This window comes from Capricornis sumatraensis, chromosome 5 (genome assembly GCF_032405125.1).
Source record: "Capricornis sumatraensis isolate serow.1 chromosome 5, serow.2, whole genome shotgun sequence".
Classification (NCBI taxonomy): Eukaryota; Metazoa; Chordata; class Mammalia; order Artiodactyla; family Bovidae; genus Capricornis; species Capricornis sumatraensis.
The window spans coordinates 123967580-123980015 of record NC_091073.1 but is presented as its reverse complement, the minus strand read 5'-3'; the positions used below and the strand labels follow the sequence as shown (position 1 = coordinate 123980015).

The window sequence follows — 12436 nt, the reverse complement described above, 5'->3', positions numbered from 1 at the left end:
CAACTGGCCTGGGGGAGATTTTACTTAGACTTGTCAGGAGTTGCTAAGTCGTGTGTGTGTTTTTCTCTTAGGTTCATTTTCCAGACACTGAGAGAGCAGAATGGCTAAATAAGGTAAGAGAAGAGTGCACGAAACACCAGATATCAGTGGGGATTCGGGGGTGAGATGCCACCTTCCCATATTTGGGGATTTGGATGTTGACAGTATGTGAGTGCGTTTGGACTTAGCGCGTTGGCTTCTGCTCTCAAAATAACTGAGACATTACTTTCCTTTCTAAGCAATGCAGACTGTGTCTTTGACATAGAAAGCTAACAATACTCTCATAGTTGGACATTTGGCCCTGTATCTCCTCACTTTGATGGTAGTCGTAAGTGAAAATTTTAGAACATTCTTACGAAGAGGGGAATAACTCCCAAGAAATCTAGCCTTTTTAGAAAGGTTATGTTTTTAAATCATTATACTTTGAAGTAGATCTCTCTTATCTCTGTATTTTATATATCCTTAGAATTGTATAGTAAAAACTAATGTAGGTAATGATTACCCGTAATGTAATCACTGGAAGTTAGTCCATCCTTAAAGACAACTCATCAATGTTTGCTAAGAGCAACACAGTTTTAGGAAGTTTTTAGCGCTGAGTTGAAGCTACAGGATTATCTGACTGTCTGTGCATACCAAGTTGCTTCAGTCACATCCAACTCTTTGACCCCATGGACTGTAACCCACCAGGCTCTTCTGTCCATGGGATTCTCCAGGCAAGAATATTTGAGTGAGTCGCCATGCCCTTCTAAAGGGATCTTCCCGACCCAAGGATTGAACCCTCGTCTCCTGTGGCTCCTGCGTTGCAGGCAGACTGTTTACTGATGGGCCACTGGGGACGCCCCTTTCTGACTTGTTAGTAGTGACTAAATGTGCTGATGTGTATAAACAGAACATTCAACTAGAGTAACTGATCCCTGCAGTGTGCTGGTCAGTTAACCAGTAGTTTATTGTCATGATACATTTTAAAATTTTAGATGCTGTTTTTGCCTAACTAAAAAGGACGCCCCCCCACTTTGCCTTTCAGAAATTCTGGTAAACTGTACGAGCATGATTTTTCATGATGATTTAGGTACTGTACTATTTATTTGAGTGAGTGAAAGTTGCTCAGTCATGTCCGAGTCTTTGTGACCCCACAGACTATACAGTCCATGGAATTCTCCAGGCCAGAATACTGGAGTGGGTAGCCTTTCCCTTCTGCAGGGGATCCTCCCAACCCAGGGATTGAACCTAGGTCTCCCGCACTGCAGGCAGACTCTTTCCCAGCTGAGCCATGTTTAACCTGAGCTCCTTCTCTTTTCCAGACTGTAAAGCACATGTGGCCTTTTATTTGCCAGTTTATAGAGAAGTTGTTTCGAGAAACCATAGAGCCGGCCGTGCGGGGCGCACACACCCACCTCAGCACCTTCAGCTTCACGAGGGTGGACCTGGGGCAGCAGGTATGTTCCCTCCCAGGCTCTCTTACCTTCGTGCCACTGGAGAGAACGCTCAGCCACCTCACGTTGTTCTCTGGAGTGAGCTGTTTTCTGGAAGGCTGGCTGTGTGCGCAGGTCCTCCCCGGTCTCCTGTCTCAGGGTCTCTGCTCTATCGGGACCTCGCCTCCTTCGTCCGCTGGGGTGTCTCTGTCAGTCCAGCCAGGTCCATCTGCGGGCCCCTCACCCGCACGTTCTCCCGTCACAGTTACCTTCGTACTGTCCTGCTGGAGGGGGGCTGCTGTGAGGCTCACTAATGATCAACACAAGTGGGAAGGAGCCCCCACCCCCACCCCCGTGCTCCAGAGCAGCAGCTCGGGGCTCCAGTGCTGGGCCCGCAGCCCTGCGTTAGTGACACCGTGAAGGGAAAGGTGGACTTTGTTCTTGGGCTCAAGTTATGTACAGAGGGGGGCCGCTAACTCCAGCACTGCTGGAAGCCTCGGAACTGCCATAACAGCTAGTTTCCTTCTTTATTTTTTTAAGTCAGTGTTCACAATAACTAGCAACCGCTGAAGGTAGCATTTTTTCTATTGAGGCATAATTGACACATAACTTTATATTCATTTCAAGATAACATTGTTTTTATGCCTAATAAGAGTTCAGAGTCCAACAGTACTTTTTTTTATTTTTTGGCTACACTGCGACCCTGCAGGATCCTAACTCTCCAGCCACGGGTCACGGCTGCAGAGCCCCACAAGCACCTTCCCCGCCCTGCGAGCACCTTCCCCGCGCTGTGTCCACCTTCCCCGCGCTGTGTCCTGATGCCGGTGCTCCCGCCCGGCGGCGGTTCAGCGGGGCAGAGGACCGTGATCCCTGCTGTGCCCCTGTCCCAGGCCCCCTCCCAGCCCACACCCCCAGGTGTCGGTGGCCTTTCCTTGGCGAGGCCCGTCTTCTTCGAGCACAGACAGGTGCGCGTGTCCCACCCCGCTGGGTCGTGCAGCTGTTTGCCGTCTTGGCCGAGTCTGCAGCGCGCTGCCATTTTGGATGTGGCCCCTGTTCAGCTCATGGGGCCAGCGCAGGACTCCTGTGGGACACTGCCTCTCATTTCCACTTGACCTCAGTCCCCTAAAGGGACCACGACAAGTGGGAATGCACAGTTAGAAACCGGAATGCCACGTGAATGTGAAATGGGGGTGGCAAGGTTTTCTGTGAGGGGCAGGTGGTGAATAGCGAGTGTTTTGACAGCTGCAGACGCTTTCGGAGGCGTGTCCTCCCCCGCCCCGCCCCCTTCTCCTCCTGTAAAATAAGTCTCCAGCCGGCAGGCTGTGTCTCTTGGTCAGGCGCGCTCACGTGCGTGCACATCTGGAATTCTTGCTCCAGCTGAGTTTGTCCCAGAAAGAATTACATTTATGTTTGTGTGTGTGCTTCTAACCTACTGCTGACGAAGGGTGAGGATGTTGAGAGCAGCGCAGGCCTGGTCAGAGAGCTCAGTGTCACAGGGCGCTTGGACTTCTGCTAGGAATAGGGGGCCCAGGCGTCTGATGCAGGGACCCTGCGACCTGGGGTGGTGGCAGCGTGGGCCCGGAGTGTGCTCCTGCGGCCGACTAGGGGGTCAGACTTCAGGACACCCGCACCGTCGGCGTGGGCGTGGGGACCCGGTGGTTCTTCAGCTCGAGTTTTCGTGCCCAGCTGTCATATTGAGAACTTTCTTAGAAGGGGATCTCAAATCAGCAAATTGAGAAAAGATTCTGAAATGATGTTGAAATATATTTATTATTGTCTGCCTTTTCTTTTTATAGTCATTTGATTCTCACCTTGTTGCCTGTATCGTCTGTTGAAAATATAGTTAACATTTTTGATTCACTCAAAAAGTCCCATTTTTATAAAAATATTAAAAAATAGAAAGTTATGACATAAAGATAAAATGAGAAGAACTTCTGTTTTAGACAGGGTACTAAGGGTGCGGGAGGGAGCGGGTCAGAGTCCCCTGGGGGAGACAAAGACTGAGGGCCTGGGGCGGGAGTGAAGCCGGGCCCCGGCCCCAGCGCCTGCTGAGCTAGGCAGCGTTCTGTGGCCTGCTGGCCCCGCGCCCCGTGGGCCGCTCTCAGCCTGCAGGGCCCTGCTGAGTGCCTCACAGATGAGGGTGCTCAGGGCCAGAGGCCCCGGCGCACGGGGGGTGAGACGACAGCACCTTGAAGCAGAGTGTTCCTGCCCAGGCCTGGGACCCAGGCTCGTTTTCTCAGCTCTGCTGGGTCACGGGGTTGGTGTTCTTTACCCTTCCTATGTTTTAAAGAAGCCAATTTTTGTTTCAGCCCCTCAGGATCAATGGTGTTAAGGTGTATACTGAAAATGTGGATAAAAGGCAGATTATTTTGGACCTTCAGATTAGGTAAGTTTGTGTGTTTGTCATCGTTAATGATGTGTGATGTCACTTAGCTATGCCCATAAAGTAGAGAATATAATGAGCGCATATCTTACTGCTGTTTGATGGAATTGGACTAGCTTCTTGTTGAGGATCTGAACTTAGCTATTTCTGGCTTTAGTTCCTGATAGCTTAGATAATTGCCATTCGTAGAACATGTTAAAATAAAAAAAATTAAAGGCACTACAAGAAAACTACAGGCCCATATCCCTTGTGAACACTGATGCCGTAATCTTCAAGAAAATGCTCGCAAACTGAACTCAGCAACATAGTGAAAGGATTATACACCATGACCAAATGAGATTTATTTCCAGAATGCAAGAATGATTCATCGTAAGTGATTGATGTAATACTCCACATTAATAAGAGTGAAGGGGAAAACCGCCTAATCATCTCAGTTGATGCAGAAAAGGCATTTGTTGAAATCCATCACTTTCATGATAAAAGCATTTAGGGCACAGACGTCAGCCTGATGGGCTTGTTTATTGGGCTTGGAATGCTTGGCATGTGTCCCCAGCAAGTAGCACGCTCAGTGGTGAAAACCTGAAACCTCTCCTCTGAGCTCAGGAGCTCGGCAAGGACCCCCCTGTCACCACTGTTGTCCAGCACGGCACTGGAAGCTCTTCCAGAGCAACTAGGTGTGAAAGAAACAAAACGCATACGTTGTTGGGGAAGAAGCAGTAGTAAAGTAGAAGGAGACAGAATCAGCGCAGAAACTCTATACGTTAACAACAAACACGTCCAGAGAGGACGTTAAGAAAATGTCATTTACGGTAGAAGCAAGAAGAACAAAGTACTTAGAAATTAACCACAGCAGTGAAAGGCTTGTGCAATGACTACTACGAAACATTGATGTGAAAAATTAAAGAAGACGTAAATACACAGAGATACAGCGCATGTTTGTGGTTTGGAAGACTTAATATTGTTAAAAGCCAATACTAGAAGTAATGTAAAGAATCAGTGCAATCAGATATATGCATATAATCAAATATACGATAAAGGATTGAGATCCAGAATATATAAAGAACTGCTATAACTCAACAACAACAACAACAAAACAATGTGATTCAGAAATGAGCAAGGGACTGGAATGGACGTTTCTCCAAAGCAGATAGACTAGTGCTCACAAGCGCGTGAGGGGTGCGGACACCACTGCTAAAGCCACTGGGAGGCGGCGCCTCACACCCATCAGACTGCAGCTATGAACCCAGAATGGTGAGTGAGAATGTGCAGAGATCGGAAGCCCAGCACACTGATGGTGGGAATACAGAGGGCACGGTTGCTGTAGAAACAGAGTAGTCGCTCCTTAGAAACAAGAAACCGTCACTATATGACCCAGCACTTCCACTTCTGGGTGCATACCCCGAGGAACGGAAGACAAACTCCCAGAGGGGTAGTTGTGTACTTCAGTCCACGGCCGCTTTCTTCACGATAGCTAAGACATGGAGGCGACCCGGGTGCTCACTGACTGTTGGACGGGTAAGAAGGCGTGTTGTGTGCGTACAGGGGAGCGTCGTTCAGGCTGTACAGAGAAGGAGATCCCACAGTGGGCCGTGTCCATCCAGCTACGGTGGGTGCACGGAGCTTGGGGTCATCATGCTAAACGAAGCAGGACAATCACAAAGAGATGGTGTGTGATTCCGCCTGTGGGAGACCTCTCGAGGAGCAGACCCACACAGACAGAGAGCAGGCTGCAGGCTGCTGGGGAGGGGAGGATGGAAGTCACTGAGTGATGGGCATAGACTTTCAGTTTTGCAGGATGAAGAGAGTTCTGGAAATGATGGTAGTGATGGTTGCACAGCAGCCTGAGTGAGCTTAATGCCACCGCCTTGCACTTCAGAATGCATGAGATGGTAATGTTATGTATATTTTACCACGATAAAAAATAATTGGGAGAAATTGATTAGGGATCTGCCAAGTGCCTTCCCTGGTGGTAAAGGGCTTCTCTGGCTCTTGTCTTTGTCCTTCAAGAACCTGCTTATGGCTTTGTGAGGCCCCTGCCCAGCTGTGTGCCAGCTGCTGACTGACACGGCTCAGCAGGGTTGGTTTTGTTTTGATTAAGGGTCATTTTTTTTATCGTGTCATCTTTGAGTTTCTAAAGTGTATTAATGTAGTAAATGAACAGAGTCCGCACCAATTGCCTTTATTTTAGAAAGAAACAGAGAGTGTTACGATGATGTAATGTGATGGGAAAACTCTGCGTCTTCAACACATTTGGCACCACTGCAAATACTGCTGTCATGAGTGGAGTTAAAGAGGTGGCCCCGTGTTTGCCTTGGGGCCAGCTGCACCTGGCAAGGCTGCCCACAAGGCTGAGGGCGAGCTTCAGGGGGTGGGAACCTTGTTCTCTCATTCCATCACTGAGGGAGCCCTTCGCACACGTCTGTTAAGCAAACACTGAAATGAGTCTGTTACCTGGTGTCATTTTGAAGACTGCAGTCTGGCTTTTGTGGTTTCAGCAGACACAGCAGCGTATGCAAATTAGGCAGCTCAGATCTTTACGTCTCTGAAGCAGTCTGCATTCTACCTTTCCCTATGTTCCAGACAAGAACTGTAACTAGAGTACTGCCTGTAGAGCTGGGGAGGGAGTGACTGAGAGAGAATATAACATAACAAGATCCCATCTTAGGGTGTGTGGAGAAAACTTGCCATCCGCCATCTGCCTCTACAAGGATGCGGTCACCAGCCACCGTGGTCGCTGCCCTTCCACACCCCTGGAAGGAGCTCAGAGCAGAGACCAGGAATGAGGCCCTCTGTGCTCTCGGAAAACTGGCAGAACTGACTTTCAAGCAGTTCGGTATTTTCAAGAGAAGATTTTATGAGCCCAGTTTCTTTCATCTTCTCATAGCTAGAAAAACTCTACAATCGTTAACAAAGATGTCTGCTTCTTGTGACTGCTAGCAGCCTTCTGCCAAAATGTGTCCTTGATCGTGTGCACCTCCTTCACCAAAAGAATCTATAGGTGGTGACTCACGGCAGGAGAGCGACTGCTGGCAGACTCACCCCAGATGCCTTCTGCTGGTGTCTTGCTCATGTGCTTGGACGCTGTCTGTTGTGGACACTGTTCCTCCCAGTGCTCCAGGGCAGGAGCAGGATGGCCCACTTCTGGAATCAAGGGTGGGCATCAGACCATTCAGGATCCACAAAAACATCGTGGGCCTGTCACGTTTTTATGAAGATAGGCAAAGCCTTACATGCAGCGTCACACAGCGTTCATGGGTGTTCGCATTAACGATTGAAGGGACAGTCGCTGAGTAAAACTGATACTTCAAAACAGGTGTAACGTCTCTGAGGGCCTGAGCACTGCTGGTTTCTCACGGTGGGGGAGCCCGGGCACATTGTTTGTGATGAAATATGGCCTAAGCTTTGTATATGTTTTAAACAGAGTTATTTATGAGACAAATGAAAACTATACTCCATCAAGACACTGCTCCAGAAGCTGCCCTTTGAGAAGTGACATTTGTAACAAGGCCTCTGGCCAGGCAGCCCACCTCGCCCTCCGTGTGGCCGTGGTGAGCCTGGGGGCTGCGGCTGCCGCGGCCCAGGTGCTGGAACCCTGGCCCGGCTGGCCTGCGGGTTGCAGCCCGCCTACAGCCCAGCTTTGGTGGCTTTACTAGCACTGTATTCAGATTGTAGAGCCTGGGTCTGTGATTGTGAAGAGAGTGTAATCAGAACTTTTTCTTTGCTAGTTTTGTAGGGAATTGTGAGATCGATCTGGAGATCAAGCGATATTTTTGTAGAGCTGGTGTGCAGAGTATACAGGTAAGGTTTTTTTAAGTTTCATTTTATTTTCAGATGCTCTGTGCTCTATTCAGAAAGAAAATTGTGAAGTTTTTATTAACTCAGAATTTCTTGGAAGTTAGAGAAACCTGAAGTCATGTGCTCAGGAGTCACTGTCAGGATCTTGCATTCTCCTTTTGAGTCAATAAGGGCCTGTGAAATTATTTCCATTAATGTTTTGTTTTCCCATTTAAATTTAGATTCATGGTACAATGCGGGTGATCCTGGAACCATTGATTGGAGACATGCCCTTAGTAGGAGCTTTGTCTATCTTCTTCCTTAGAAAGCCAGTAAGTCAAGGTTTATTTCATTCTCTTCTTCCCACTCACTGACAAGAATGTGTACATGCCAAAGAACGGAGTGAAGAGAAAGAGCTCATCTCACTTTATTCCCTTTGAGGCATGAATCCTATATGTTTTCACCTCTTTATGCTTCAACATCTCTTGATAGACTACTTTTTCCTCATAAAACTAATACGTTTGGGAATTCCCTGGTGGTCCAGTGGTTGAGACTCAATACTTCCACTGCAGGGGGTGAGGGTTCTATCCTGTTCAGGGAGCTAGATCCTGCATGCCGCATAGCCAAAAAATAAAAATAAAGTTATAATATTAATTTCCAAATGAAATTTTAGTACTCAGAAAAGCAGGATGTGGCTGTGAGAGGTTGAGAATCACTGGTACCCTTACATGGTGAATTACAGCCCCTAAGCACAGTCTTCAGAGAAAAGGGACTTTTTCGGTCACTTTCATCTGGAAAATATGAGAGCACAGTTCCCTGCCGTCTACCAAGTCCTTCCCCACCCCGATGAGAAACGAAGATTTTGGGATTTTGACTAGATGATTGAGACCTATGGGAATCTTTGAATTTGAAACTCTTGTACATCGTTTTGCTTGCTGATTTGTTTAGATTGCTACTTGCTTTATAAAAAACAAAACTGCAAGTTTCTGAAGTGCTGCCCTCGTGGAGCGCATGGACGGATGCGCTGCCCCATTTCAGGCTCAGTGATGGACGCAGGCCTCCCAGCCTCACTTCCCACTCTCGGTTCCTCCTTTTCTTTGATCAAACTGCCGTCTCCCGCCACCGGTCTCCGTAGAGGACGGTCCCAAGACTCCCACAACCAAGGTCCACAGATGCTCAGGTTCCTTAGTAAATGGCATAGTGTTTGCTCATAACCTCTGCACAGCCTCTTGCATCCTTTAAATCATCTCCAGATCAGTAGTGACACCTAATACAGTATAACTTCTATGTAAATAGTTGCCTTAGTGCAGCAGATTCAAGTTTTGCTTTTTGGAACTTTCAGGAATATTTTTTCTTTCTGAATACTTTTGATCCATGATTGGTTAAATCTGAGGAGATGGAGCTGGAACCCTTGGACACTGAGGCCCAACTGTTTTTGATTTCTGTAAGCCTCAGTTTCCTCATCAGTAACATGGAGAGTACAGTAATACCTCCAGTAAAAGATTAGATGTGACAACTAAATGTCCGTGGGTAAAAACACTCAGTATAGTACCTGGCATACAGAAGTCTTCAAGTATTTAACAAATAAAATATTTTCCTCTATGTAGGTTTAGCGTTCTGGTGGGGTCCTGACAGCAGAGGTCAAGGTTTGGTAAGCTTGGATGAAGGTTCTGGGAAGAGCCAGGGAGACCCACTGTCTGCCCTTGGACATGTCCCAGAAATTGGTGGCCACCCACTCATGCTGACTTGACATTATTGGCGTTGCCTCTGTGGTATACTCTTGAGGGTGTTTCAGAATCCTTAGGTCACATTTAGGTTCATCTCAGGAGTGTGGATTAGACTAGACTGAATTGGGAGGCCTTTTCTAGAACTTCTCCAGGAGGTGGTCTGGGTTCACTCTGAATGTGTTTATCCTAGGGGTCCTCCCCGGTAGCAAAGCACATGTCTTCTGAGTCTGTGATCTACAGATTGAGTTTCTTCATCTATAAAATGGAATTAATATCTTCCTTTAAGAGTGATTGTGAAAAGAAATTGAATCCATCTAGCTAGGACTCCAGCAATTGACGTTATTGTTTAGTCTCTCAGTTATGTCCGACTCTGTGACCCCATGGACTGCAGCACGCCAGGCCTCCCTGTCCATCACCAACTCCCAGAGCTTACTCAAACTCATGGCCATTGAGCCAGTGATGCCATCCAACCATCTCATCCTCTGCCAGCCCCTTCTCCTCCCGCCTTCAGTCCTTCCCAGCATCAGGGTCTTTTCAGATGAGTCAGCTCTTCGCATCAGGGGCTAAAGTATTGGCGCTTCAGCTTCAGCATCAGTCCTTTCAATGAATACTTAGGACTAATTTCCTTTAGGAGTGACTGGTTTGATCTTCCTGCAGTCCAAGGGACTCTTAAGAGTATTCTCCAACCCCACAGTTCAAAAGTCTCGGCGCTCTGCCTTCTTTATGGTCCAGCTCACATCCATTCATGACCACTGGAAAAACCATAGCTTTGACTGGATGGACCACTGGCAGCAGAGTGACGTCTGCTTTTTAGTACGCTGTCTACATTTGTCATAGTTTTTCTTCCAAGGAGCAAGCAGTTGATGTACATTAAGCAAAGGAGGAGGAGGAAGGGGGCTTTAAAAGCAGAAGGAGCCTGTCCTGCTGTCTCGTGAAGCCCATGCAGGGGCTGCAGCCGAGCGTCAGGAACAGGGCGACCGGCGCATGGCCACTGGGGCTGCCGTCCTCTCTCGGGCCTGTTCTGCCTGCTTCGTTCTCTCCCCCCGAGACTGTGGCCTCTGGTCCTTCAGGCCGCAGGCCAGAGTCCCAGCTGCCATGGCCCCAAGGAGGAGCGAGCCTCCCCGTCTCCCTCTGTCCTGGCCTGCCCCCCCTTCCAGCTGCACCAGGCACAGGTCCTTGGCCCTGAGACCAGGAGTGGGCAGGACACAGCGTTTGAACGAGGGTCCTGGAGGCTGATCCTGCCACCCTCTGTGGGAAGCTGCAGTGAGGTGATGAGGCAGAAACTGGCAGGGGGGTCCTCGGAGCCCACTGCGCTGAGGAGGGCCCAGAATGGGGCCCCTGGGGAGTTTGGGGGTATTTATCCTGCCAGATGTTCTCTGAGTTTCCTGGAGGGGGGTTGATACCCTGCATTATTTTGGAGCTTCTTGCCGCACCGCCAGGGTGCTGGAGCTCTCAGCGGCAGCCCCCCCACCCCCTCCCCGTGTCCCAGGAGGGCCTGGCCTGCTCTCAGCACCCTGCAGCTGTGTGGTGCAGAAGGAGTTCTTCCCTGGCCTCTGGACAGCCCGTCTGCCTCTCCTGCTTTTCTGTCTTGGCTCTCTCAGGGCTTGCTCCGGCTCGCCTGCCACCTCAGCTGTCTGTGCATTCAGGAGTGACACTCTTCCCAGCTTGCTGCATCACAAGTGGAAGCTGGAAGTCTCAGGGCTGTTAAAGCATAAGAAAAACATTCGTGACCTTTATCACCAGCCCAGACCAGCAAATTCAAAAGCTCTGGGGAAGGGCAGAGCCACCAGTCTGTCTGTAACACACTTCCTGTGTAGGAGGCTGGCAGGCAGCGCTGAAATGAGCAGTGTCTCTGGGTTCGGATTCTGCTGGACCCACAGGCCCTCAGAGGGCGCTCAGGCTGAGGGTGCCCTGCTCCTGTACCTGCTCAGGCTGCTGAGGCTCCAGGTGCAGGGGGTCTCCTCCCCGCCCCCTCCCCACCCCACCCCCGCCCCCTCCCTCACTGCTACTTCTCAACCTTCAGAAAGAGGTAATTTCCTGTCCTTTGGAAACACTTCCCACTGGCTCTTCAGTTTCCCAAAGGGAGATCCATCCAGACTGCGGGCTGATGGGGAGGGCACTAATTTTCGTTGCTTTTCCTCTATCTGCCCCTAGGGCTGGGTGAACTTCTCTCTCTCACATACCTGGACACCTGTTCAGTAACACACCCTCAGTCTCGTCCTCAAACAGTCACTCACATTCCTCTCCCTCCATAGCCCTCCAGCTTGGATCTTGTGTCCTCTGGCCTCCCTTGTGCTCAGGGACAGGCCAGCTCCCCCTTCAGAGCCTTGAACAGGCGTGCCTGGAGCCTGCCTTCTTGCATTCATATGTCTTCAAACTCAACTGAGTCTGTCCTTCTGTGGATTCTTTCTCCGTCCCCCTAGTATTCTGCTTCTCTGAACTTGGGTAGCATTCGGGTGCCTCCCATCGTTCTGACCAGCGTCCTGCAAGTGGGCGCCCTGGTACCCCCGAGTGTACAATCTGGTTGTAGTCCCTCGGCGCGATCGCCCTTTGGGAGGGCCATTGAGAGTTTCTTTGACCTCTGACTCAGCAACATGCCCCAGGCTCCTGTTACCAGTTTTTGCCCCAGACCCAGAATCAGCCATTTCTTCAAAGTCCCCTGTCCCCTTTAGTGGAAGATACATCCAGAGATCACAGTCGCGGTCTAGGGCGTCCATGGGGCTTCCCTCTTCGTTCAGTCAGTAAAGAGTCTGCTTGCAAGACAGGAGACCTGGCTTTGATTCCTGGGTTGGAAAGATGCCCTGGAGGAGGGCATGGCTACCCACTCCAGTATTCTTGCTTGGAGAATGCCATGGACAGAGGAGCCTGGCAGGCTACAGTCTATGGTGTCGCAAGAGTTGGACACGACTTAGCAACTAAACCACCGGGGAGCCCTATGGAGGTTAGTTTCTCAGGACTTTATTAGAGTTGTTGCTTTTGAGTTTGGGTTTGTCCAGAGGAATCTTGACCCTTCAGCTCATACTTACAACTGCTCACTCCCCAGCTCTGCCACTCGCGTATGTGAGTAATAGAGGTCATGCAGTTTCACTAGCGGCTTCTAC

At 49.5% G+C, this 12436-nt stretch overlaps 1 protein-coding gene across 1 annotated transcript in view; it reads left to right on the top strand.

Annotated features, from left to right (window-relative positions):
• Positions 1-12436, top strand: part of ESYT2 (extended synaptotagmin 2) — an 80934-nt gene that overhangs the window by 36227 nt on the left and 32271 nt on the right. The window contains exons 2-6 of the mRNA XM_068972752.1: positions 72-113; positions 1341-1475; positions 3761-3837; positions 7560-7632; positions 7851-7940. Coding sequence (XP_068828853.1) covers positions 72-113; positions 1341-1475; positions 3761-3837; positions 7560-7632; positions 7851-7940 — 417 coding nt within the window. The remainder of the gene's footprint in view (positions 1-71; positions 114-1340; positions 1476-3760; positions 3838-7559; positions 7633-7850; positions 7941-12436) is intronic.